This window comes from Nerophis ophidion, linkage group LG18, assembly GCF_033978795.1.
Source record: "Nerophis ophidion isolate RoL-2023_Sa linkage group LG18, RoL_Noph_v1.0, whole genome shotgun sequence".
Classification (NCBI taxonomy): Eukaryota; Metazoa; Chordata; class Actinopteri; order Syngnathiformes; family Syngnathidae; genus Nerophis; species Nerophis ophidion.
This window is the reverse complement of record NC_084628.1, coordinates 29756177-29782671: the sequence shown is the minus strand read 5'-3', so window position 1 is coordinate 29782671 and position 26495 is coordinate 29756177. Positions and strand designations below refer to the sequence as shown.

Here is a 26495-nt window from a genome sequence, read left to right as displayed (position 1 = left end):
CATGTCACCTAAAAGAAGCAACCTTCACATGTCACCTAAAAGAAGCAACCTTCACATGACACCTATAAGATGCACCCTTCACATATCACCTATTAGATGCACCCTTCACATGTCACCTTTAAGATGCACCCTTAACATGTCACCTAAAAGATGCACCCTTCACATGTCACATAAAAGAAGCACCCTTCACATGTCACCTATTAGATGCACCCTTCACATGTCACATAAAAGAACCACCCTTCACATGACACATATAAGATGCACCCTTCACATGTCACCTATTAGATGCACCCTTCACATGTCACCTATTAGATGCACCCTTCACATGTCACATAAAAGAAGCACCCTTCACATGACACCTATAAGATGCACCCTTCACATGTCACATATAAGATGCACCCTTCATATGTCACATATAAGATGCACCCTTCATGTGTCACCTATTAGATGCACCCTTCACATGTCACATATAAAATGCACTCTACACATGTCACCAATAAGATGCACCACTCACATGTCACATAAAAGAAGCACCCTTCATATGTCACCTATTAGATGCACCCTTCACATGTCACATATAAGATGCACCTTTCACATGTCACTTATTAGATGGATCCTTCACATGTCACCTATAAGTTGCACCCTTCACATGACACTATAAGATGGATCCTTCACATGTCACCTATAAGATGCACCCTTCACATGTCACCTTTAAGATGCACCCTTCACATGTCACCTATTAGATGCACTCTTCACATGACACCTATAAGATGCACCCTTCATATGTCACATATAAGATGCACCCTTCACATGTCACCTATAAGATGCACCCTTCACATGTCACATATTAGATGCACCCTTCACATGTCACCTATTAGATGCACCCTTCACATGACACCTATAAGATGCACCCTTCACATGTCACCTATTAGATGCACCCTTCATATGTCACATATAAGATGGATCCTTCACATGTCACATATAAGATGCACCCTTCACATGTCACATATAAGATGCACCCTTCATATGTCACCTATAAAAGATGCACCCTTCACATGACACTTATAAGAGGCATCCTTCTCATGTCACCTTTGAAGGGGACAAATCATGTTTCTTACCTCCTGCAGATAAGCTTCCTTCTTCTTACAAGACAGGCTGAGATGTCTCTCAAGTGAAGAATAATATTTCTCACTCTCCTTTTTAAATTTCTTCTTGACTTCCTGAGAAGGAGAAAATCAGTTTTAAACGTGAGATGTAGCAGACACTTGTCAAGAACATGCGGTTAGAAAGTTTTAATAATGTTTATATCATAAAAAAAAATTAGTAGTAAACATTTTATTAATGTTTATATCTTAAGAACATTCAGTAATAAACAATTATGAAGGTTAATAACATTGCTAGTGCGAGGTTTAGTATAAACATCAAATGTCTGCCATGAGTCATGTGGCTATGAGGATCCCTGACGTCCCAGAAGGTCCTAGAAGGAGGGACAGGAAATGGGTTTTCATTTCAGAGCTCGTTGAAAAGCACTTTTAATACCATGTCACGTTCCCAGATGGCTCAGAGTCTAGGGATTGTAGGGGAACGCAACATAAACGTGTATAAATCAAATGAGTTGAATTTCAAACAATCACTAGTGTTATTGAAAAGTAACCATGGGGGTGGGGAGGTTACAACATGACACAACACTAGCTTAGCTTGGGAATACTTGTGCTGTCAAAGAAATGAACAAAACATACCAAAATACACCTGTAGAAAAGAAAGGTAAGCTGACGTACTAAAGCTATTTAAAGGCCTACTGAAATGAGATTTTCTTATTCAAACAGGGATAGCAGGTCCATTCTATGTGTCATACTTGATCATTTCGCGATATTGCCATATTTTTGCTGAAAGGATTTAGTAGAGAACATCCACGACAAAGTTTGCACCTTTCGGTGTTAAGAAGAAAAGCCCTGCCTCTACCGGAAGTCGCAGACGATGACGTCACATGTTTGATGGCTCCTCACATATTCACATTGTTTTTAATGGGAGCCTCCAACACAAAGTGCTTTTCGGACCGAGAAAACAACAATTTCCCCATTAATTTGAGCGAGGATGAAAGATTTGTTTTTGAGGATATTGATAGCGACGGACTAGAAAAAAAGAAAAGTAAAAAAAAAAAAAACACGTTTGCATTGGGACGGATTCCAATGTTTTTAAACACATTTAGTAGGATAATTCTGGGAAATCCCTTATCTTTCTATTGTGTTGCTAGTGTTTTAGTGAGTTTAACAGTAACTGATAGTCGGAAGGGGTGTCTCCACGGGTGTCTTGACGTGCAGTGTCTCAGGGGAGTCGACGGCAGCTATGGACGGCACAAGCTCAGCTTTTCTCCGGTAAGAAGCGACTTTTTACCACAATTTTCTCACTGAAACCTGCTGGTTGACATTACGTTGTGATTCATGTTTGCTTGACCGCGCTCTTATCCATAATATAGTTTCACCTCCGGGAATTTTAAACAAGGAATCACCGTGTGTTTGTGTGGCTAAAGGCTAAAGCTTCCCAACTCCATCTTTCTACTGTGACTTCTCCAATATTAATTGAACAAATTGCAAAAGATTCAGCAACACAGATGTCCAAAATACTGTGTAATTATGCCGTTAGCAGACGACTTTTAGCTGTGTGTGTGCGCAGCGCTCATACTTCCAAAAAACCCGTAACGTCTTGGGTACACGTTGTCATTACACGACGTTTTCAAGACGAAACTCCCGGGAGATTTAAAACTGTAATTTAGTAAACTAAAAAGACAGTATTGCATGTGTTGCAATGTTAATATTTCATCATTGATATATAAACTATCAGACTGCATGGTGGGTAGTAGTGGGTTTCAGTAGGCCTTTATATAGCATAAACCAAAAACCTACCTACCTACTCTAGCCAAAGAGGGGGTCCAAAACATACAAGAGTGACAGCCACCACTAAGCCTGGTGTCTCTATACACAAACAAATCCTACGTGTGTAGTGTATAGAGGCCTCTGACTGTGACGCTTCGGTGGCATTGTGGTGACGAGTTGTTCTCTCGTGGGTGCAGCGAAGATGGAACACATCGTAAAGGTAGGAATAAGAATTTATTTATATCTAAAAAACAAACTAAGAACAAAAACACTTGCACAAAGGCACTAACCAAAAACCAACAGAACTAGCTTGTGAGCTAGAAAGAACAAAGGGTGCTAGGGTGGAAGCTAGGGACATAAACAAACAAAATAGCATAGAGGCTAACAAGTAAACAAAAATAGATTTACCACAATGTTGGAAGAGCGGCGTCAGCTGTTCGGTGTAGCAAGCAAGAGTCCAAGAATGAATGTCCAACAAAGGCGGTCTTAAATAAGGAGATAACTCAGGAAGCAGGTGTGCGTGATTAAACGGAAGGCAGGTGACACAAGTGCGTTGCTAGGACAAAAGACACAAACCAGGAAGTACCACAAAGAACTGAGGAAGACAAATACAAGACCGAATGTGATAAACAGAACCAAAACCAGAATATGCCATGATCCAAGACGTGGATCATGACATAAGCCCCCCCCTCTAGGGACAAATACCAGATGGCCATAAAGTTTAACATGAACCCCCCCACACAAAAAAGTCCAAACATGAAGGGAGGGCGGAGGGGGGACACGGTGGAGGGTCGCCAGGTCGCGTGTCCCCGAATCCACCGAGGAACGCCGCTGCCGAAAAAGTCTTGGGGGGGCGACCTCGTAGAGGCCACACCCGTGGCCGACTTGCAGGGGGAGGCGCCCGGCGAGGAGGACGACCTGGGCACGGCCACATCCGTGGCCGATGTGGAGGAGGAAGCGCCCGACGAGGCGTGCGACCTCGTAGAGGCCACACCCATGGCCGACGTGGAGGAGGAAGCGCCCGGCGAGGAGGACGACCAGGACAAGGCCACACCCGTGGCCTACGTGGAGGAGGAAGTGCCCGACGAGGAGGGCTACCTAGTAGAGCCCACACCCGTGGCTGACGTGGAGGAGGAAGCGCCCGGCGAGGAGGACGACCAGGACAAGGCCACACCCGTGGCCAACGTGGAGGAGGGCGCTTCAGCGCCGTCATCATGGCGAGCTTGGAAGCTGCAGATGAGGGTGCGGGGACTGCAGCCAAAGCAGGCCCGAGTGCAGCAGGCCCGAGTGCAGCAGGCGAAGACAGTGCGGTTGCTGCAGCCGAAGCAGGTGACGTCGTCGTGGAGACAGGCGGCGTCATCGTGGAGACAGGCACTGGTATCAGCCGCGGTGCTAGCACCGGTATCCGCCGCGGTGCTGGCACTGGTATCAGCCGCGGTGCTGGCATTGGTATCAGCCGCAGTGCAGGCACTGGTGCTGACGCCAGCCGAGGAGTAGGTACTGGAGTGTAATCCAGCACTGAGTCCGGTGCTAGAGTGGGATCCAGCACAGTGTCTGGTGCTGGAATGGGATCCAACACAGAGTCCGGTGCTGGAGTGGAATCCAGCAAAAAGTCAGGTGCTGAAGTGGGATCCAGCACAGTGTCTGGTGCTGGAATGGGATCCAACACAGAGTCCGGTGCTGGAGTGGAATCCAGCAAAAAGTCAGGTGCTGAAGTGGGATCCAGACCTGGACTAGGACTATGACACAGACTCGGACTAAGACTATGACTGGGACTGGGACTATGACTATGACAAGGACAAAGACAGGGACCAGGACTCGAACTATGACAAGGACAAAGACAGGGACCAGGACTCGAACTATGGCTAGAACTGTGACTGTGACTTGGGCTAAGACTGGGGCTAGGACTAGGGCTAGGACTGGGGCTAGGACTAGGGCCAAGGCTAACTATAGCTAGCCGTGGTGCCGGTGGAGGTGGCCTAGAAGGAGCTAACCGGAATACCGGTTGAGGAGGACGTACAGGAGGTTGCGGTCTGGCGGGACGAAAGACCGGTGGAGGAGGTCCTTGTGGAGGAAGAGGCTTGGCTGAACGCCGCTGTGCTACCTCTGTAGCACAGCTACCAGCATGAGACCCCCTTCCAAAAGTCGATGCCAGACGCTCTCTCTGCGGTCTAAAACTACCTCTAGGGGTGGGTGGGGGGAGGAACAGAAAGAGGTAGACAGGGAGGAAGGAACAGTCACTGGGGAAGGGGGCTAAGTCACAGGTGGTGGGGTTCCAGAAAATAAAGATTTATATTGGGACTCAAAACAAATGTCCTCAAGAAGCGCGATGGCTTCATTTAAATCCCCTGTGGACGACCGAGGGAGTGCATGATTTAAAAAAAAAATCCTCATCTCCACTTTCCTCATGAGACGTTGGAGGAGTGACGTCACGGCTGTAGTACCCGTTACTGACACGCACGCCGGAGGAGTGAAAGGAGGGACAAAAAAAATTATTACCATATGTGTAGGATGAGTCCTGGACGGGTTGGAACTGGCTGTGTCCATGAGATAGTGATGGCGGGGTTAGCGCGTCTCTGTCGCTAGGCGAAGCCTTTCCTCTTGGCAACCGCCCTTGCTAACGCATGCGAGCCGGGTGAGGCGGGACCACATCGAGTTGAGAGGCGTCGGGCGTGTGGCGAAAAGTCCCCGCATCCATTGCTTGGGCTACTATCTGCCCCGAAAACTCTTTAAATGCCTCTATGTTGGCTGCGAGAGAACGTTTACTTGCTTGGACTCTTCTGTGACGTCTCGGGGGCATTGTGGTGACGAGTTGTTCTCTCGTGGGTGCAGCGAAGATGGAACCCAGCGTAAAGGTAGGAATAAGAATTTTTTTATATCAAAAAAACAAACTAAGAACAAAAACACTTGCACAAAAGGCACTAACCAAAAACCAACAGAACTAACTTGGGAGCTAGAAAGAACAAAGGGCGCTAGCGTGGAAGCTAGGGACATAAACAAACAAAATAGCATAGAGGCTAACAAGTATACAAAAATAGATTTACCACAATGTTGGAAGAGCGGCGTCAGCTGTTGCGTGTAGCAAGCAAGAGTCCAAGAATGAATGTCCAACAAAGGCGGTCTTAAATAAGGAGATAAATCAGGAGGCAGGTGTGCATGATTAAACAGAAGCCAGGAGACACAAGTGCGTTGCCAGGACAACAGACACAGACCAGGAATTTCCACAAAGAACTGAGGAAGACAAATACAAGACAGAATGTGATGACAAACAGAATCAAAACCAGAATATGCCATGATCCAAGACGTGGACCATGACACTGTCTAACCTTTCCCAAGACTAGGCTGCAGATACTAGTGATGGGTCCGGCAACACTGATGCATCGCCGCATGTGTCGAGCTTGTAGAGCAAAACCCTGTGTCGATGCGCATACCGCTTTTCGAAAGTTACGTGACCGATCATGAACTGTTTCGGCCACGTGACCGATACGCGAACTGTGTCGCACTGACGTCTGCGCGCCAATCTGTGTTTATAAGGAATCAACAACCAATCTCTTCGATAGCTCAGTTGTTAGAGTGGAGGACTGAAGTTGTCCATGCTGAGTTCCTCGGGGCACTTGTTCAAATCCAGCTGGAACCCATTACCTTTTTACCATGAATTGATTAACGTGGACCCCGATTTAAACAAGTTGTAAAACTTATTGGGGTGTTACCATTTAGTGGTCAATTGTAGGGAATATGTACTGAACTGTGCAATCTACTAATAAAAGTTTCAACCAATCAATCAACAGTGCGTATTCAGAGCGCATGTAAAAAAATTAAAAAATTAAAAATACAAAATTCCCAGTCCACAAGTATCCTCATTCACAACACGCCCTCAAAGATTTCCATGTTATGACACATGTGCATACCATTTAGTGGTCAATTGTACAGAATATGTACTGAACTGTCCAATCTACTAATAAAAGTTTCAATCAATAAATCAATCAATCTTGTTCACATTATTTATTGACTGTATCTAAAAAAATATTTTTATTTAAATGAAAATATGAAATATACCGAAATGAAATACAACCACTTGGTTTATTTTAATGTATATACTGGGTCATAAAATCAGTGTCAGTTGAGTCTTTTAATGTCCAGCAGATATCAGTATCTAGTGACAAAGTATTGACACAGTATCAATACAGTTTTGCAATGTGTCGAAACGATACATGACGCCTCATCAACCCATCACTAGCAGATACTTACAAAAGTGCTGATACTTACAAAAGTTGAAAGGTAAAACAAAAAGGAAGACAAAAAAACAGGTGGCACAATTTTAGCAAAGAGCTTAAAGGCCTACTGAAACCCACTACTACCCACCACGCAGTCTGATAGTTTATATATCAATGATGAAATATTAACATTGCAACACATGCCAATACGGCCTTTTTAGTTTACTAAATTACAATTTTAAATTTCCCGGGAGTTGCGTCTTGAAAACGTCGTGTAATGATGACGTGTACGCAAGACGTCACGGGTTTTAAGGAAATATGAGCGCTGCACACACACACAGCTAAAAGTCGTCTGCTTTAACGGCATAATTACACAGTATTATGGAGATATGTGTTGCTGAATCTTTTGAAATTTGTTCAATTAATATTGGAGAAGTCACAGTAGAAAGATGGAGTTGGGAAGCTTTAGCCTTTAGCCAAACAAACACACGGTGATTCCTTGTTTAAAATTCCCAAAGGTGAAACTTTACTATGGATCAGAGCGCGGTCAAGTCACCATGAATCACGACGGAATGTCAACCAGCAGGTTTCAGTGAGAAAATGGTGGTAAAAAGTCGCTTTTTACCGGAGAAAAGCTGAGCTTGTGCCGTCCATTTAGCTGCCGTCGAGTCCCCTGAGACATTGGCGTCAAGACACCCGTGGATGTACACATCTGACTATCAGGTACTATTTAACTCAATAAAACACTACCAACACAATAGAAAGATAAGGGATTTCCCAGAATTATCCTTGTAAATGTCTCTAAAAACATCGGAATCCGTCCCAATGCAATCGCAGGATTTTTTTTTTTTTTACTTATTTAAAAAAAAAAAAAAATTCTAGTCCGTCGCTATCAATATCCTCAAACACGAATCTTTCATCCACGCTCAAATTAATGGGGAAATTGTCGTTTTCTCGGTCCGAATAGCACTTTTTGTTGGAGGCTCCCATTAAAAACAATGTGAATATGTGAGGAGCCCCCACACGTGTGACGTCATCGTCTGCGACCATGAATTGATTAACGTGGACCCCGACTTAAACAAGTTGAAAAACTTATTCGGGTGTTACCATTTAGTGGTCAATTGTACGGAATATGTACTGTACTGTGCAATCTATTAATAAAAGTATCAATCAATCAGTATCAAAAGACTTCCAAAATCAAAGTAGCATCAAAGACAAAGTAGTGTCTACCAAAGCTCCACAGAATGTCAGAGAAAGAATCCACCTCGTCCAGTAGTGAACAGGTGGTTTTGAGCAGCACAAAAAGATAAATGGTGGACCGGGATTGGCTGGTTAATCAACAGGTGAAATGAGGAGCAGCTGGGAACAGGGACCGGTTGATTGGCAGCAGAGGTCGTGATTGAGCGTGACCTGTACAAACAAAAGAAGAAGAAACACAAAAACAAACCACCACTATGTGGAACGTAACATACCCGGAAAGAAAAGTGATCCAAATTGGAGACTTTTGTGTTTCAGTGACCTGTCGGCCAAAAGCACTTTAAAGAAAGGAAACGTGTTTGTTTTCATTGCCAAGGTCCTGGAGTTCACCAGTCACATGACAAGTGCACCCAGTCACATGGAGCAGCCACTGCAAGAACGTTCCGCCCCACTGATTTGAAACTCACAAGGAAACAATCCCACCACGGCTGCATCAAAACAAGAAAAAATCAATAAGTCATTCCTGTCATGACTGGCACACTATTGATCTTTGTCAATATAGGTAATGCACGCTACATAAATATGACATAAATATGATTGAATATGAAATACATATTATTAGATAAGATTAAAAAAACATATATATTGATTGGAAACTCAAGACAGCCATGACATTATGTTCTTTACAAGCGTATGTAAACTTTTGACCATGACTGTATAAAAATATACAAACCCCATTTCCATATGAGTTGGGAAATTGTGTTAGATGTAAATATAAACAGAATACAATGATTTGCAAATCCTTTTCAACCCATATTCAGTTGAAAATGCTACAAAGACAACATATTTGATGTTAAAACTGATAAACATTTTTTTTTTTGCAAATAATCATTAACTTTAGAATTTGATGCCAGCAACACGTGACAAAGAAGTTGGGAAATGTGTCAATAAACACTGATAAAGTTGAGGAATGCTCATCAAACACTAATTTGGAACATCCCACAGGTGTGCAGGCTAATTAGGAACAGGTGGGTGGCATGATTGGGTATAAAAGCAACTTCCATGAAATGTTAAGTAATTCACAAACAAGGATGGGGCGAGGGTCACCAATTTGTAAGCAAATTGTCGAACAGTTTTAGAACAACATTTCTCAACGAGCTATTGCAAGGAATTTAGGGATTTTACCATCTACGGTCTGTAAATTCATCAAAAGGTTCAGAGAATCTGGAAAAAAAATTACTGCACGTAAGTGATGATATTACGAACCTTTGATTCCTCAGGCGGTACTGCGTCAAAAACCGACCTCAGCGTGTAAAGGATATCACCACATGGGCTCAGGAACACTTTATAAAACCACTGTCAGTAACTACAGTTGGTCGCTACATCTGTAAGTGCAAGTTAAAAATCTACTTTGCAAAGCCCATGCCATTTATCAACAACATCCAAGAACGCCGCCGGCTTCGCTGGCCTGAGCTCATCTAAGATAGACTGATGCAAAGTGGAAAAGTGTTCTGTGGTCTGACGAATCCACATTTCAAATTATATTTGGAAACTGTGGACGTGGTGTCCGCCGGAACAAAGAGGAAAATAAGCATCCGGATTGTTATAGGCGCAAAGTTCAAAAGCCATCATCTGTGTTGGTATGGGGGTGTATTAGTGCCCAAGGCATGGGTAACTTACAAACCTGTGAATGCACCATTAATGCTGAATGGTCCATACAGGTTTTGGAGCCACATATGTTGTCATCCAAGCAACATTATCATGGACGCCCCTGCTTATTTCAGCAAAACAATGCCAAGCCACGTGTTACAACAGCGCGGCTTTGTGGTTAAAGAGTGTGGGTACTTTCCTGCCACGCCTGCAGTCCAGACATGTCTCCCATCGAAAATGTGCGGCGCATTATGAAGCTTAAAATACGACAACAAGACCCCGGACTGTTGAACAACTTAAACTGTACATCAAGCAAGAATGGTAAAGAATTCCACTTTCACAGCTTCAACAATTAGTTTCCTCAGTTCCCAAACGTTTATTGAGTCTTGTTAAAAGAAAAGGTGATGTAACACAGTGGTGAACATGCCCTTTCCCAACTACGTTGGCACGTGTTGCAGCCATGAAATTCTAAGTTAATTATTATTTGCAAAAAAAAAAAAAGTTTATTAGTTTGAACATCAAATATCTTGTATTTGTAGTGCCTTCAATTGAATATGGGTTGAAAAGGATTTGCAAATCATTGTATTTCGTTTATATTTACATCTAACACAATTTCCCAAATCATATGGAAACGTGGTTTGTATATATAACTACAGTATATGTATATACATATAGTTAGACAAGCAACAACACAAACGTTTGGGACATCACTGGCCAGAAAATGTCTATTAGAATATATAGAAAATGGTAACAACAAACAAAAACATTTACAAGACCAACAAACAAAGGGACGTTGATGTTTGCTGCCATTTACCATCTCTTTTCAACGTTTGTGACCTCACAGATGGACTTATGTGGTCGTGCTCTCTGCCCGGCGCCTCCCCACGGCCACAAGCAGAAAGTCGTTACCATGACAACACAAGGATGGCGGGAATGAAGAAGGTCAGGTGAAGATGGTGAGATGAAAGGTGTGCCTAATGTTGTGGCCAGCCCATCAAGGACGTCATCATGTCACACACACACAGAGGGAATACTTGGACCTTGGTGGTCCTAATGAGACACACACTCTTGTTACTGGGCCTACATGTCGCCATGGCAACAGACCCAAGTAGGTAGGTGTGGGTGGGTGTGTTTGTGTGCGTGCGTGCGTGTGCATAACGTTTTTCATCACATTCCATTTCATTACATCACCAGGAGGAACACAAATCTGCATTGTCCTTTCCATCCTTACACTTTCCATCACTGTAACTGAGATACTGTTTTGAACAATTTCCCTTGAGGTTCATTAAAGTTTGTCTAAGTCTAAGTCTAAAACATCGAAGCTAGACATTACCATTCTATGAGAAGTGTGGCAAGATGATGACTAGAAAATAATAATAAGAATTTTAACAATAGTAATAATAATAGTAGTAATAAGATCAATAATGATGATGTTGATAACACTAATATAAATAATAATAATATAAATAATAATATGAATAATGATGATGATAATGGATGATAATGATAATAATACTACTACTCCTAATAATAATATTATTAATAACAATAATAATAATAATAATTATATATTTATAAAAGAATAATACATAAATACCTCTTAAAACATTACTCTTAATAATGCAAAAGTCATCTGGGATCCAGGATCACAACCAAAGGGAATGTTAGTGGGCCATATCAACATTGGTAACAAAAGAGGGCAAATACAAAACATCTGTTAAGTGACTCTAATATTGATATACTTGCTTTATCTGAAAGCTGCTTGACCTCTGTGAATATACCAGACTACAATGTATACAGAAAAGAAGGAAGGTCTATTTTAGAAACAATTTTAAATGTGAAGCAATAAGCTGGCCGTTAGAGGTTGAAGTTGGTCTGTCTTCAGCACTGTCATTTAATGTACCGTCCTCCATCTGCTAAGGACAACTTGAGACCATGCAGTTCCTGGAAGGAAAATCATTTCAATGAGTGACTTTAATATCAACTGGGACAGCAGGCGAGACAGAAAAAAGCTGAAACAAATTGCTGATAAATACTATCTAACACAGATGGTAAATGGGCCAACAAGAATAACAAACACATCCAAAACAACTTAGACTTAGTTCCTCCCGTTCCTATTGGGACATTGGGCAACGAGTCACTTCCTTTTTCTCCGGTTTCTGGAGGCTCTTCTTGCTCCGTGCCAGCTGACAGCCATCTTCCGTAGGTCTTCCTTGGCTGTCTGTCTCCACGCCTTCTTTGTTCTCCCTCTCTTCCTAATTCCACCTTCTAGAATCCAGTCCATTGCCACACTTGCCGGTCTCTCTCTTGGCAGTCGGAGTACGTGCCCCATCATTCTTCTTTTCCTTTTCGAGACAATGTGCCGCTACACCTGCCCTTTTCATCACCTCCTCGTTGGAGATGTGGTCTCTCCAGGAGATCTTCAGGATGGATCTAAGGCATGGAAGACACCCAGCTTGTTGGTGATACTGGCTGTCTTCTTCCACGTCTCACAGGCATAGGTTGCTGTTGGTATGACCACTGACATGTAGAGGCCTAGCTTGATGGCCGTTGTGATGGCTTTGGACGACCAGATGTTTCTGAGCCGTTGGAACACTCCTGCAGCTTTGCTAATTATGTTATTGTTGTCTTTCTCCATGTCCCCTGTTTTTGAGCTATTACCTTTAAGATAGGTGAAGTCAACAACATACTCTATGTCATGTTCGTGAAAAGGGTTGTATTTGTCCAACGGCCATGACCTGGATCTTTTCTTGGCTTATGTACGGTCCAACTTTTCCTCAGTGCTCATGGAGATTGTTGGTCATCTCTCGGAGTGCACGCTGAGTATGGCTAACCAGAGCCAGGTCATCCACAAAGTCTAAGTCGGTTAATCTGCCCCCTCCCCACTTGATGCCAAAGTGCGCCCCTGTGGCGGTCTTCTTCATCACAAAGTCAATGACAATTTTGAACAGCAATGGCGACAGGATGCAACCCTGCCTCACACCGGTCACAATGTCGAAGTCATTGGTTATGCTGTCGTTAGTTTGGACTCTGCAAATAGAGTTGTGGTACAGCGACTTGAAGATGTTAATATACTTTGGTGGTATGCCATATAGCTGGACAATCTGCCACAGTGATTCCCGGTGGATGCTGTCCAAGGCTTTCTTGAAATCGATGTAATTGACTATGAGGAGTATCTGATGTTCTTTGCACTGTCCAATGATGTTGTGAAGTGTGAAGGTTTGCTCGGAGCAGGACCTGCCCTTCCTAAAGCCAGCTTGCTCTTCCCTTAAGATTATATCCACCTCGTGCTTTAGGTACAGCATCACACTGCAGAATACCTTGCCAGGGTTAGACAGCAGTGTGATGCCCCGCCAGTTATTAAAGTCCCCGAGGTTTCCCTTCTTAGGCAGCGTAACAAAGACACCATGTCTCCAGTCGGCTGGGACCTCATCAGCATGCCAAATCATGTTGAAAAGGCAAATGAGGCTCACCGCAACAACCACCTGACCGTGCTTCAACAGCTCAGCTGTCACCTCATCATATCCCAGCGCCTTGTTATTTTTGAGGCTCTTGATTGCTCTGGCAACCTCAGTCCCGGATATCTCATCGGAAGTAACGTTGAGAGTTTGTGCGGTTGTTTCCTGGTCAAAAGTGAAGAGCATGGGCGAAGTTGGATCGTTGCAAACCTTTTGAAATGCTCCATCCACCTTGCCTCCTGCTCTCCGTCAGTCAGAAGTGTTCTGCCATCCTTGCTCTTGACTGGCACACCAGAATTGCTCCTGAAGCTGTATAGCTCCCACACAATCCTGTACAGGGTTTTTGTGTGCTTCTTCTTTGTTGCCTCCTGTGCCTCCCTTGCCTTTTCCTCCAGCCAACACCTTTGATCCTTCCTGCAGCTCTGTTTCACTTCCCTGTCTAAGCGCCATTACTCCTCATCCTCCATTCCTCAACTGTGGAGCTTCCTTTTCTGTTCTCTTTTTACCCTGGCCATCTTTCTTTCATCTATCAATCAATGTCTATCAATCCATGTCTCGTCTGTTATCCACCTCTCTTTGTTGGTATCTCTCTTTTGCCCAAGCATCAGAAATGCTTGGGCAAAGTATCTCATCTGAAGTAATGTTGAGAGTTGGAGCGGTTGTTTCCTGGTCAAAAGTGAAGAGCATGGGCGAAGTTGGATCGTTGCAAACCTTTTGAAATGCTCCGTCCACCTTGCCTCCTGCTCTCCGTCAGTCAGAAGTGTTCTGCCATCCTTGCTCTTGACTGGCACATCAAAGTTGCTCCTGGAGCTGGATAGCTCCCACACAATCCTGTACAGGGTTTTTGTGTGCTTCTTCTTTGTTGCCTCCTGTGCCTCCCTTGCCTTTTCCTCCAGCCAACACCTTTGATCCTTCCTGCAGCTCTGTTTCACTTCCCTGCCTAAGCGCCTGTACTCCTCATCCTCCATTCCTCAAATGCAGAGCTTCCTTTTCTGTTCTCTTTTTACCCTGGCCATCTTTCTTTCATCTATCAATCAATGTCTATCAATTCATGTCTTGTCTGTTATCCACTTCTCTTTGTTGGTATTTCTCCTTTTGCCCAAGCATCAGAAATGGCACGAGAGAACAGGCCTCACTGCCTCTCAATGGTTGAAAGATGTTGCCATTCTTCAAACTTCCTCCTCAATTCCTCACAGTAACGTTCTGAAATGTTGGTGTTCTTCAACTTGTCCACTGCTTAAGGTCTTTTGGGCAGCACCTTCCTCACCTTCTACAGCTTCAGCCTGATTTTACCCACCACAAGGAAGTGGTCTGAACCTACATCTGCACCCCTGTAGGACCAAATGTCTAACAGTTAGGAATGCCACCTTGTCTTGATGCAGATGGAGTCTAGCTCATTTCGGGTCCCGCCACCAGGCGAAACCTAGGTCATCTTGTATATTTTCTTATGCTTGAAGAAGGTGTTTCCTCTAGTAAGACAATTGGTGGTGGTTAGCATCAGCAATCTCTCCCCGCTGTTGTTTGTGGCGCTTGCAGACCCGTGTGGTCCCAGTGTGGTGCTTAGGCCCCTTCTGTCATTATCCAGCTGTGAGTTGAAGTCCCCAATCAGCATCTTGGTGTTGTAGCAGGGGATCTCTTCGAGCACGGTCTGGAGCTGGTCGTTGAAGGCGTCCTTGTCTGGGGAATTGACTTGTATGATCGTTACTTTAGAGCCTCACTGTGATGATGCATTTGTTCACTGGCTTCCATCGCACCATCGCTTGTGCTGCACAGCTGGAGAGGATGATGCCAACTCCAGGCGTATAGTGGGGTTGTTTCCCGTAATAGAGAACGGTCGCTCCATCAACCATGAGGCGCCCCTGTCCTGTCCACCTCTTTTCACTAATTCCTAAGATCTCCAGGTGATAGTCCTTCATGCTCTTCAGCACCTGGTCCATACGACCACACTGATGCAGTGTGCGTGCGTTCCAGGTGCCTACTCTGGTGTTAGTCTTGGCATTGAAGATCAGTTTGATCAGGGGTCGGGCTTCCTGCTGGATTTCACCCGGACCTGTCATAGATACATCCAAGGACATACCGTCTCTTCTTTGCCGCAATTTACTGGAATGGCTACTTCTCGTCATTTCTGCAACAGAGTTTTTGTTTAACAGGGTGAGGTCATTAACCTCATGCCCAACCCCCAACCTGGACGACAGGCGCTGACTTTTATGTGACCTCCACTCAGAAACCTGCCCTGCATGATAGAATCTGCTAGAGGTGTGAAATCCCGACCGGTATAGCCTTCAAGAGTCATCAAGATACGTAAGCCTCTCCACCACTGATGAGGTACCAGCACAGGGGAAGGTACCAGCACAAACGGAGGGTACCAGCACAGAGGGAGGTTCAAAACAACAATTAATCAATTTTTTTTACAAAAAACCCTGAAAGAATCGTGAGGATATCTGATCTCCTATCTGGTCTTTTTAAACATAATTTCATTTTTTGTTCAGAAAAATGAAGAGGCAGCCCCCAACCACATGGAGAAAAATGTGATCCTATGCCAAAACATGTACAGCAACATCCGAAGACTGCACTTGAGCAATTAAATTGGGCGAATGTATTGGAAAAAATGGACGTTGAGATTTGCTCTAATAACTTTTTTAAAAGTGTCAACGAAATCTGAACCAAGTTTATAAAATAAGGCAAATGTAAAGATTGTATAGACAACCTTCCCTGTCTTAGCAGTGACTCTAGGAAGCTAATCAGAATCAGAATAGTTTTTATTGCCATAGTTGTCATGATCTGCTACTTGGTTTTTGGTTCCGTTTTGTATCACATCTGGTTAAATTGTCATCCTTAGTTCCTGGTGGCACTTCCTGTTTGTTCAGTTTCCATAGTTATGCATTTGTGTCACCTGCTTTGTAATTATCCCCTCTATTTAAGCCTGCCCTTTTTGTTAATTCGACCTCGGATTTTAGTTTGCTATTCGATGCAACAGGTGACGTCGCTATCCCCGCTTGTGGTAAAGACTTGTTGTATTCGTTAGCCTTCACGCTATTCCTCTGTTTGCTTGTCCCTAGCTCACATGCTAGCGCTTTTTGTTCCTTGTAGCTCCCATGCTAGTTCTGTTTGTTTTGTCTTTAGTGCCTTGTTTAAGTGTTTTGTTCCTATTCTATTTTGTTAGTGTTAATAAATCTTCATTTCTTACCTTCACGCTGTGTCCAATCTGACTGCCTCCTTCAGGAGAACATCACCCTGTCCGGTGATGTTCTCTCTTACCCCGCTCGCACGCATAAGCAAAGGCGGAAGTCGCGGGGAAAGGCTTCGTCTTGCGACAGAGACGCGCTAACCCCACCATCACTTCCTCCGGGACACAGCCAGCTTCAACCCGTCCAGGACTCACTGCACATATCTGGTAATGGCTTCTTTTGCCCTTCTATGGTCTCCTCCGTCTGGCCTGTCAGTCATACATACAGCAGCCTTGAAGTCACTCCGCTGACGTCTCTCGAGGACAGTGGTGACAAGGAATTTTTTTTAAGAAATTCACTCCCTCAGTCATCCACAGGGGACTTGAATGAAGCTATCAGACTTCTTAAGGGCATTTGTTTACAGTCTCAAATTCAGTTTTAGGTTTTTCAAATCCCGCCACCAGTGACTTTGGCTCCGCCCCCAGTGACTTTTGCTCCCACCCAGTCTACCTCTTTCCTGACCTCCCTCCACCCACCCCTACGGACATTTTCTGACCACGAGGAGCGCGTCTGGCATACGCTTTTTGAGGGGGGGCTAGTGCTGGGAGCTGTGCTACGGAGGTAACACAGCTGTGCCCAGCCAAGCTTCAACCTCCAGCCCGACCGCAACCTCCGGCGGGTCCTCCTCCACCGGTATTCCGGCCTGCCAAACCGCTACCTCATCCTAGGCCGCCTCCACCGGCACCGAGACTAGCTGTGCCTGTAGCTAGTCCTAGCCCAAGTCCTATCTTAAGTCACAATCTTAGTCAGAGTCTTAGTCATAGTCCTAGTCACAGTCCTAGTCTGACTCCTAGTCCGAGTCATAATCTTAGTCATAGTCCTAGTCACAGTCCTAGTCCGAGTCATAATCTTAGTCATAGTCATAGTCATAGTCCGAGTCCAAGTCTTAGTCTGAGTCCTAGTCTAGGTCTGGATCCCACTCCAACACCTGATTCTATGCTGGATCCCACTCCAGCACCGGACTCCAAGCTGGATCCCACTCCAGCACTGGACTCAAGGCTGGATCCTACTCCAGCATCTGCACCTCGGCTGAAACCAGTGCCTGCACCCCGGCTGGCACAAGTACCTGCACCTCGGCTCGCACAAGTGCCTGCTCCTCGGCTGGCACCAGTGCCTGCTCCTCGGCTGGCACCAGTGCCTGCACCTCAGCTGGCACCAGTGCCTGCACCTCGGCTGGCGACAGTACCAATTCCTGCTCCAGTGCCGGCTTCATCTTTTATGTCAGCGCTGGCTTCGTCTGCTGCACGTGGGCCTGCTTTGGCTGCTGCTCCAGCGCCGGCTTCATCTCCTGCTTCAGCGCTGGCTTTGTCCGGTGCACTCGGGCCTCCTTTGGCTGCAGCACTCGCACAGGCTTCGTCTGCGGTAACAGCGGCGTCTTCATCTGCTGCACCAGCGCTGGCTTCGTCTGCTGCATCAGCGCCGGCTTCGTCTGTAGCTTCCCAGCCCGCCATGACGACGGCGCCAATGCGGCCACCTCAACGTCGGCCACGGATGTGGCCGTGCCCTGGCTGTCCTCCTCGCCGGGCGCATCCACCTCCACATCGGCCACGGATGTGGCCTTGCCCTGGTCGTCCTCCTCGCCTTCTTCGAGGTCGCTCGCCAAGACCTCTGCGGCAGCGGCGTTCAAAGTATTTTTTGGGACAACTGGTATCTGTCCCTTAAGGGGGGGCTTATGTCATGATCCACTGCTTGGATCATGTCATATTCTGGTTTTTGGTTCCGTTTTGTATCACATCTGGCTGGTTAGTTTGTCATCCTTAGTTCCTGGTGGCACTTCCTGTTTGTTCCGTTTCCATAGTTACGCATGTGTGTCACCTGCCTTTTGTTTTTCACGCGCACCTGCTTTGTGATTATCCCCTCTATTTAAGCCTGCCCTTTTTGTTCATTCGACCTCAGATTCTAGTTTGCTATTCGATGCAACAGGTGACGTCGCTATCCCCGCTTGTGGTAAAGACGTTTTGTATTCATTAGCCTTCACGCTATTCCTCTGTTTGCTTGTCCCTAGCTCACATGCTAGCGCTTTTTGTTCCTTCTAGCTCCCATGCTAGTTCTGTTTGTTTTGTCTTTAGTGCCTTGTGCAAGTGTTTTTATTCCTAGTCTATTTTGTTAGTGATAATAAATCTTCATTTCTTACCTTCACACTGTGTCCTATCCGACTGCATCATTCGAGAGAACAAAACCACACCACGATGCCAGCAAAGCGTCACAATTGTTTGAGAACGGGTTCATGAATTAGGAATTTTTCATGGTGCAATTGTGCAACATAAAACACATATAACACAGAATAGGTAATAAAATGAGCTGTAACTGAGCTATCAGATATTGTTATTGTTATTGTGCCTGATGGCCGAGTGGAAAAACTGTTCAGGTGTCGTGAGGTGTGGGTCCGGATGGACCGTAGTCTCCTGCCTGAGGGGAAAGGGGAGGATAGTTTGTGTCCAGGGCGAAAAGAGTCAGCTGTGATCCGACCAACACGCCTCCTGGTCCTGGAGGAGAACAGGTCCTGGAGGGATGGGATCTTCCAGCCAATAACCTTCTCAGGAGCACATATGATGTGCTGCAGTCGATTCTTATTTCACACTGTGGGGCCGGGGAACCACACGTGATGGAGGAGGTGAGGATGGACTCGGTGATGGCTGAGTAAAACTGCACCAGCATCTCGGTCGGCACCTTAAGTTTCTTAAGCTGCCCCAGGAAGTACATCCTCTGCTGGGCCTGCTTGATGAGGGAGCTGATGGTCGGCTCCCACTTGAGGTCCTGGGTGATGGTGGTGCCCAAGAAACGGAAGGAGTCCATAATGGAGACAGGGGTGAGCGAGTCAATCAGGGTGAGGGGGGATGGTGGGGCTGTGACTTTCCGGAAGTCCATGATCATCTCCACTGTTTTCTGGGCGTTCAGCTCCAGGTTTTTGAGGCTGCACCAGGACGCCAGCCGGTCCACCTCTCTCCTGTAGACGGACTTATCGCCATCCGAGATGAGCCCGATGAGGGTAGTGTCGTCCACAAACCTGAGCAGCTTTACGGACTTGTGACTGGAAGTGCAGCAGTTTGTATACAGGGAAAAAAGCCAGAGGGAGAGTACGCAGCCCTGAGCAGTACCAGTGTTTGTGGTTTGACTGTCTGACACAATTTTCCCCAGCCGCACGTGATGTGTTAGGTTGGTCAGGAAGTCATTGATCCAACTGCAGAGGGAGTTGGGCGCGCTGAGCTGGTAGAGCTTATCTTGTAGCAGTCCAGGGAGGATGGTGTTGAAGGCAGAGCTGAAGTCCACAAACAGGATACTGGCGTAGGTTCCTGGGGAGTCCAGATGATCCAGGATGAAGTGGAGGGTCAGGTTCACTGCATCATCCACAGACCTGTTGGCGAACTGCAGTGGGTCCAGGAGGGGGGCGGAGATGTCCTTGAGGTGGGGCAGGACCAAGCGCAAAGGACTTCATGACCACAGACTTCAGCGCCACCGGCCTGTAGTCATTAAGTCCTGTTATCCGGGGATTTTTGGGGACAGGAACGATGGTGGAGGTCTTAAAGCAGGACGGCATGCGGCATAGCTCGAGAGAGGTGTTAAAAATGTACAAATCAGCTCCTGTCCCACAAGGCTGAGTACTGGGACCACTTGTTTTCAGTCTGTATGTCAATCATCTACCTGACGTGTGTAGAGCTGCAAAGGTACAGATATATGCTGATGACAGTGTTTCGTATATTCATGCAAAAAGAACATGCGCAGTTGTCTCTGGTGCCATGGTGCCAGTGTCCCACAAGACTCTTGTCTGTGTCTCAACACTAAAGAAACATTTTTTTCTCTAGGCAGTCACGTCAAGTCAAGTCAATTTTATTTATGTAGCACGTTTACAACAACTTTTAGATTGAACCAATGTGCTTTACAGGTTAAAAAAGCATAGAGCAACAGAAACAGAAAACAAAAAAAGAGCGTAAACAAAGAATGAGCTGAACAAAGTAGTGCAAAAAGCAATACAATAAAAGGGGTCTAATAAAAAGTTAAACATTTGCTAAATAAAAATCATAGTAATAAAAAGTGCGACAAATGGAAAAATTAAAACTAAAGTGAAGGGGTGGGGGGAACTAGAAATGGTGGTCTAGTGGGCAGAATCAGCTCAGATCAAAGGCCAGCGAGAAGAGGTAGGTCATAAGAAGGGTTTTGAAAGCCACCAGGCTCTGGGCTGACCTATTGTGGAGGGGAAGGCTGTTCCAGAGCTTGGAGGCGGCAACGGAAAAGGCTCTGTCCCCTCTGGTTTTTAGCCTGTATCTAGGGACCACCAACAGCAATTGGTCAGCTGACCTTAAGGCTCTAGACGAGGTGTGATGATGCAGAAGCTCGGTCAGGTATTGTGGGGCCTGACCATTTATGGATTTAAAAACAATTAAAAGTAATTTAAAATCAATGTGGTAACGGACAGGGAGCCAGTGGAGTGACGCCAGGACTGGGGTGATGTGCTCGCGTTTTTTGGTGCTGGTGAGGAGACGGGCAGCCGCGTTTTGTACAAGCTCCAAACGGCGGAGTGATGCCTGATCAATGCCAACGTACAGTGAATTGTTGTAGTCTAGCCGGTGTGTGAAGAAGGCGTGGATAGCAGTCTCCAGGTCGCTCTGGGAGAGATAGGCCTTGGTCTTTGCTAGGGTTCTGAGATGGTAAAAGCTGGTACTAACCACTGAGCTGACCTGTTTTTGTGAATTTGAAGGCACTATCGAAAATCACTCTGAGATTTCTCACGGAGGACCGGATGTTTACACCCAGAGGACCTAGAGCACTGACAAACGAGACTGGAGATGTTTCGCCGAAGATGATGGTCTCGGTCTTGCTCTTTTTAATGTCAGTCAGACCGTTAAGCAGTGGCTTGACTGTCTGCGACCTGTCCTGTGGCCTTAAGAAGTAAGTAGATCTGAACATCATCGGCATAACAATGGAATGAGGCATTGTGCTTGACCAGGATTTATGTAAAGTAGTATGTACAGTTGTCAACAACCATCTGTGCTAGGCAATGGTGAGAGATTAGATGTGGTAGAACAATTGAAATATCTTGGTGTAGTCTTTGATTCCAACTTCAATTTCAAGCAGCGTGTTAAGAAAATGAAACATTTAACAAAGTTGAATTGTAACCACATGAGACCTTCTCTCACTACAAAACGTGGTGTGATATTCAGCCACATAAACTACTGCTGGGCAACATACCTCAGACAATATCCTGAAGTCTGTCTTCAAGAGGACACTAACAAATCTAGACAAAATGCTTCTAAAGTACCATTATTGTAACATTTGAAGTAAGTATAATATTTTGGATTTATATCAGTATCAGATATTAATGGTTGTTTGCCTCATCTTTAGAGTTCTAAATAAACTTGCTCTCCCTCACTTGATAGATGGTATTAATAAATAGCAGGACTACATTTGGCCAAATGGTGAGTCATGGAACATTTCAAAGTGCACTGAAACAGAGCTTGAAAACTCATCAGACATGCACGAACTATTAGATTATTCACTTGTTTTGTTTTTTTGTCCATGGTATGTGCTTATGGTTTGTTTGTCATTTGTAATGTCTTGTGATTTATGTATTCTTTTCTATCATGTTTACTGTACTAACCCGCCTTAGGACAACTCATGAAAATGAGCCATTGCGCTAATATTTACATCGTTGCTCTATGTTGATGAATATGCATCATCCTAATTCAATTAAATACATAAATAAATAAAATAGCAAACACTGAAAGAAACAATAGTTTGTTAAAGACCAGCAGAATGTATCCCACTGGACATCTGAAATGTTCTCCACCTGCTTGGGCAAGTTTGCTCCAGTTTGTGGTTGACAATCACTGGCCATCAGTCATTCCCTCATCCATGTGTTCATTTGTGACTTGTCTTGGCGATCATGGGGTGACAGAGTGAATGGTACTCATGTATGTGACGGAGTAAATTGTTGTTGTGTGTGACTAGAGTGAATTGTTGTCATGTGTGTGACAGAGTGAATTAATATGTGTGGGGCAGAGTGAATTGTTCTCATGTGTGTTTCAAAGTGTAATGTTCTCGTGTGTGACGGAGTGAATTGTCGTGTGATGATAAAGTGAATTCTACTCATTTGGTGACATAGTGAACTGTACTCATGTGTGTGACAGAGTAAATTGTTTTCATGTGTGTAACAAAGTGAATTGTTGTCATGTGTGTGACAGAGTGAATTGTGTTCATGTGTGTTTTAAAATGAAATGTTCTCTTGTGTGACGGGGTGAATTGTTGTCGTATGTGTGACAGAGTGAATGGTACACCTGTGTATGACAAAGTGAATGGTTCTCATGTGGTGACATTGTGAATTGTTCTCATGCGATGAGAAAGTGAATTGTCCTCATTTGGTGACAGAATTAATTGTTCTCATGTGGTGACGGAGTGTATTGTTCTCATGTGTGTGACAGAGTGAATTATTCTCATGTGTGAGAGTGAATTGTGCTCATGTGTGTGACAGAGTGAATTGTACTCATGTGGTGAAATAGTGAATTGTACTTGTGTGTGACAGAGTGAATTGTTCCCATGTGTGACAGAGTGAATTGTACTCGTGTGGTGGCATGGTGAATTGTACCCGTGTGTGACAGAGTGAATTGGTCTCATGGGTGACAGAGTGAATTGTACCCATGAGGTGACACTAAATTGCACTCATTTAATGACAGAGTGAATTCTACTCATGTGTGTGTGACAGAGTGAAATGTTCTCATGTGTGTGACAGGGTGAATTGTACTTCTCTGGTGACAAAGTGAACTGTACTAATGTGTGTGACAGAGTGATTTGCACTCATGTGGTGATAGAGTGAATTCTTTTTGTGTGGTGACAGATTGAATTGGTCTCATGTGGTGACAGAGTGAATTATACTTATGTGGTGACAAAGTGAACTGTACTAATGTGTGTGACAGAGTGATTTGCACTCGTGTGTGACAGAGTTAATTTCTGTCATAGTTTGACACAGTGAATTTTACTCATGTTTGTGATGGAGTGAATTGTTCTCATGTGATGAGAGAGTGAATTGTACTCATGTGGTGACAGAGACTTGTTCTCATGCGGTGACAGAGGACCTTGTTATCATGCGGTGACAGAGTGAATTGTACTCATGTGGTGACACAGTGAATTTTTCTCATGTGTTGACAAAATGAATTGTTCTCATGTGTGGCAGGGTGACTTGTAGTAATATGTTGATATAGTGAATTGTACTTATGTGGTGACAGAGTGAATTGTACTCATGTGGTGACAGAGTGAATTGTTCTCATGTGTGAAAGAGTGAATTGTTGTATGGTGACAGAGTGAAATATTTTCATGTGGTGACACTGTGAATTGTTTTCATGTGGTTACAGAGTGAATTACTCTCAAGTGTGAGAGTGAATTACTCTCAAGTGTGAGAGTGAATTGTACTGATGTGGTGACAGAATGGATTGTTCTCATGTGTGAGAGTGTGTTGTTCTCATGTGTGTGACTGAGTGAATTGTACTCATGTGGTGATAGAGTGAATTATTTTCATGTGAGAAAGTGAATTGTTCTCATGTGGTGACAAAGGGAATTGTTGTTTTGTGGTGACAGAGTGAACTGTTCTCATGTGGTAACGTAGTGAATTGTTCTCATGTGGTGACAGAATACATGTTTGTCATGTGTGACAGAGTGAATTATTTTTTGTGGCGACACAGTGAATTGTTTTTATGTGGTTACAGAGTGAATTACTCTCAAGTGTGAGAGTGAATTGTACTGATGTGGTGACAGAGTGGATTGTTCTCATGTGTGAGAGTGCATTGTTTTCATGTGTGAGAGTGAATTATTTTCATGTGTGAGAGTGAATTGTACTCATATGTGTGACTGAGTGAATTGTACTCATGTGGTGATAGAGTGAATTCTTCTCATGTGTGAGAGTGAATTGTTCTCATGTGGTGAAAAAGTGAATTGTTGTCTTGTGGTGACAGAGTGAATTGTTCTCATGTGGTGACAAAATGAATTGTTCTCATGTGGTGACAGAGTGAACTTTTCTCATGTGTGCGGCAGAGTGCATTGTACATGTGTGTTTAACGGAGTGAATTGTTCTCATGTGGTGACAAAGTGAATTGTTCTCATGTGGTGACAGGGTGAATTGTTCTGAAAAAGCACTACTCCAATGAAAATGAGACTCAGATGTAGTACTACTTGGTTACACAAAATGTATGTCCATGTATTTATATATGAAGTACTACTTGCTTACACAATATATGCGTTCATGTATTTATTTATGAAGTACTACTTGGATACACAACATATAATAAGTTCATGCATTTATTTATCAAGTACTACTTGGATACACAATATATACACTGATTTATTTATTTATGAAGTATTACTTGTTTACACTATATATTAGTTCATGCAATTGTTTAAGAAGTACGACTTGCTTACAAAATATATAAGTTCATGTATTCAAAACAAATGAATAAAAAAATTCTTACTGTAAATGTTTTTGATCAGTTTATGTCCTGATGTAAACTAACTCGTTGACAAGTAACTCTTATCCTCGAGTGCTGAGTAACAGTATTTTTAATGATGGGAACATTTAACATGCAATGTTTGCTGTATGTTTCACCAGCGCCTCTCTTCATATGCCAACATCACACCGTCACGTTTACACCCGCAAAGTTAATTGTGTGGTCCTACCTTGGCTGCGCCGATCTGCTCCTTGCGGAACCTCTCCAGGGGCGTGATCAAGACCTCTCCTGCATTTTGGATCTGCAGAAGAACATATATGATCTTAGTGCTTGGTTTCTGTGGTGAGAAAAGTGTCAAACCTGGTTTCTGTAGTGAGAAAACGTGTGAACCAGGTGTCAAACTGGTTTCTGTAATGAGAAGGTGTGTAAAACAGGTGTCAAACTGGTTTATGTGGTTGGAGTGTGTGTGAATAAGGTGTCAAACTGGTTTCTGTGGAAAGGAAGTGTGTGAATCAGGTGTCAAAATAGATTTAATGGTGACATGGTGTGTGAATCAGGTGTCAAACTGGTTTCAGTGGTGAGAACGTGTTTGAATCAGGTGTCAAACTGGTTTCTGTGGTGAGAAGGTGTGTAAATCAGGTGCCAAATTGGTTTCTGTGGTGGGAAGGTGGGCGAATCAGGTGCTAAACTGGTTTGTGTGGTGAGAAAGTTTCTGAATCAGGTGTCAAACTGGTGTCTATGATAAGAAGGTGTGTGAATCAGTTGTCAAACTGGTTTATGTGGTGAGGTGTGTGAATCAGGTTTCAAACTGTTTTCTGTGGTGAGAGAGTGTGTGAATCAGGTGTCAACCTGGTTTCCGTGGTGAGAAGGTGTGTGAATCAGGTGCCAAATTGGTTTGTGTGGTGAGAAGGTGGGCGAAACACGTGCCAAATTGGTTTCTGTGGTGAGATGGTGGGCGAATCAAGTGCCAAATAGGTTTCTGTGGTGAGAAGATGGGCGAATCAGGTGCCAAACTGGTTTGTGTGGTGAGAAAGTGTGTGAATCAGGTGTCAAACTGGTATCTGTGATAAGAAGGTGTGTGAATCAGTTGTCAAACTGGTTTATGTGCTGAAGTGTGTGAATCAGGTGTCAAACTGTTTTCTGTGGTTAGAAAGTGTGTGAATCAGGTGTCAACCTGGATTCTGTGGTGAGAAAGTGTGTGAATCAAGTGTGAAACTGGTTGCTGTGGTAAGGTGTGTGAATCAGATGTCAAACTGGTTTCTGTGGTGAGGTGTGTGAATAAGGTGTTGAACTGGTTTCTATGGTAAGGTGTGTGAATCAGGTGTCAAACTGGTTTCTATGGTAATGTGTGTGAATCAGGTGTCCGACTGGTTTCTGTGGTGAGAAAGTGTGTGAATCACGTGTGTAACTGGTTTCTGGGGTGAGAAGGTGTGGGAATCAGGTGTCA

At 44.3% G+C, this 26495-nt stretch overlaps 1 protein-coding gene across 1 annotated transcript in view; it reads right to left on the bottom strand.

The window, feature by feature from the left end:
- The window catches only part of LOC133537433 (rho GTPase-activating protein 42-like), a 195990-nt gene that overhangs the window by 91217 nt on the left and 78278 nt on the right, over positions 1–26495 (bottom strand). The window contains exons 4-5 of the mRNA XM_061878439.1: positions 25278–25349; positions 1119–1220 (exon numbers count right to left, since the gene is read on the bottom strand). Coding sequence (XP_061734423.1) covers positions 1119–1220; positions 25278–25349 — 174 coding nt within the window. The remainder of the gene's footprint in view (positions 1–1118; positions 1221–25277; positions 25350–26495) is intronic.